At 41.3% G+C, this 2,228-nt stretch overlaps 1 protein-coding gene across 1 annotated transcript in view; it reads left to right on the top strand.

Annotated features, from left to right (window-relative positions):
* The window catches only part of LOC106511013 (netrin-4), a gene marked incomplete at its 5' end in the record, with an annotated part of 6,035 nt that overhangs the window by 2,288 nt on the left and 1,519 nt on the right, over window positions 1-2,228 (top strand). The window contains 2 exon segments of the mRNA XM_013999750.1: window positions 949-1,075; window positions 1,180-1,365. Coding sequence (XP_013855204.1) covers window positions 949-1,075; window positions 1,180-1,365 — 313 coding nt within the window.

The following is a 2,228-nucleotide window of genomic DNA, read 5'->3' as shown; positions in this document are numbered from 1 at the left end:
AGATGAATGAGAGTTTTAATTACAGCAATAGGCTGACATTAAAATGCCATCAACTACGCAGTCACAATGCTTGTTAAAGAGTAATTAACATAATGTCCTGTAGAAGAAAAATACACAGATTTCCTTCAGACTTTCTTTGAAGAACATTGTTTTATGTACTTCAAAGATTTCCTCACACATTTGTCAATGAACTGCAGTTTCTTTACTCAGCTTTGTTCTTCCATGACTCAGTTTTCTTACCAGTCAGAAACAAACCAAACCAACTAATGAACAGAAACTTGATTTTCTTATCAACATTTGAGTTTTTGTCAAAAGCCTAAACTGCAAGAACGAAGGTCTATCATCAAATGGATCACTTTTTTATTTTTTGCTTAAAAGAGGGGTGTTATTCAAACTTTTCTTTTTTGCTTTATATCAAGTTATGTCATTTTCTCAACAAAACATACCCAGCGTGTTGCTTTGATTCATTCATTTATGTTTGAGAAATCCTTGAATCTCCTGGTAGTCAAGTGGAGCTGCCTCAACGCTTGCTGGTACAAAGCTCCTCCCTGGGGCACAGTCTGCAGCCAAGCTCCCACCTCACAAAGCACCGCTGCCTTGAAGCCTTTTTGTGAAAATGTGCTGAAGTGGTAGTGTCAGAAACGGTAGGAGATTCTTAAAGAGACAGAGGCCAATTTTAAGGCGTTTAGATAGACTATGGTACAAATTCAGATATATTTTGATAAATACAGCATTTTCATATCAACTTGATTGTGGTAGAGAATTGAAATATGTGTCTGGAAAATACGTAATACCCCCCCAAAAAAAATCTGAAGTCAAATAAAACACAAAGTGGGTATAAGCATTGTGCCCAAAATGTTTCCAGTAACGTCACCAGTTTTTTTTTGCCTTCCATCCTTTTGTTTGTGTCTCTGTCTAATTTTGCCTGACGCTGTTTGTCTTTCTCAGGTCCATGGGAAGTGTGTGTGCAGACACAACACGGCAGGTGACCACTGCGATCGCTGCGCTCCTCTCTACAACGACCGACCCTGGCAGCCCGCCGACGGCCTGACGGGCGCTCCGCACGATTGCCGGAGTGAGTCGAACAAACACCAAGAACCAGAAGTCAACGGGAACATAGAGTCTAAATATACTTATATATTTTACTGTCGCCGACTGTCGATCTCCCTCACACACCAGAGTGCAAGTGCAACGGACACGCTCGAAGCTGCCGTTTCGACTGGACGGCGTGGCGAGAGTCCGGCCAGCGGAGCGGAGGTGTGTGCGACTGTCTGCACAACACCGAAGGGCGGCAGTGTCAGAAATGCAAAGTCGGTTTCTACAGAGACCCCCAGCGACCTCAAACTGCCCCGGACTCCTGTAAACGTAAGACTTTCACACAAATGTCACAACTTTGAAGCTGAGGAAACACGAGCAGCAAAGAGAATTAGTGCCTGAAATATTATTATTATTATCGGGGCTAAAGTTGGTGGTGTGGAAGAGAATCGTCCTGATGAATACTAAAATATACTGAACTTTTATTTTCTATACAATTCTTTAAAAGAAGCAGAGAAAGGTTTGTTTTGTGGTCCTTAAAGAGAGCAGCTGTCTCCACTTATAGCTACATTTTGTCGCCAATTATTAATATGCAGGGTAAAGAAAGTTCAAGATCATTAAATTCAAATGAATCAATAAGTGAACCAGAGTTGCCTTTGATGTACTTGAACTATAATAGATATAGTTTTTTTGCAATTTTTATAAGAATATTAGTTTTTTTTTACTGACGATTCGTTGTTCAGGGATTTAAGGCCACAAAAAACTAAGCTTATCTGATATTACACAATACATGCCATTTATTATCACCTGTTTATGTAAGAGAAAAAAAGCTTAATTTGTCACTATTAGATTCAGAGTAATTAGTCGAAACGTTTTGGGAATACGACTCCTCCAAACTGGAATCCGAGTTGTGTAAAACACTGCTGAGTAGTTGTCAGCGTGATTAATTATCCCCTCGTTGACAATATCTTGCTGATGTGAATCAAAACATTATCTCCGCTCGCACACGCACACACACACACCACATTGGCACGGCGCTCTCATTCTCCCAAGGAATGCTGCAGATGGAGACCACAAGCCAGGACGTGCTGCTGCAGAATGCTCAGTCCTGATGGCTACCTGGCTCTGATCGTGTGTGTGTGTGTGTGTGTGTGTGTGTGTGTGTGTGTGTGTGTGTGTGTGTGTGTGTGTGT

The sequence above is a fragment of the Austrofundulus limnaeus genome, unplaced genomic scaffold (genome assembly GCF_001266775.1).
Source record: "Austrofundulus limnaeus strain Quisiro unplaced genomic scaffold, Austrofundulus_limnaeus-1.0 Scaffold2447, whole genome shotgun sequence".
NCBI classification, from domain to species: Eukaryota; Metazoa; Chordata; class Actinopteri; order Cyprinodontiformes; family Rivulidae; genus Austrofundulus; species Austrofundulus limnaeus.
Note: the sequence above shows the minus strand (reverse complement) of the source record. Positions and strands in the feature narration are given on the sequence as shown.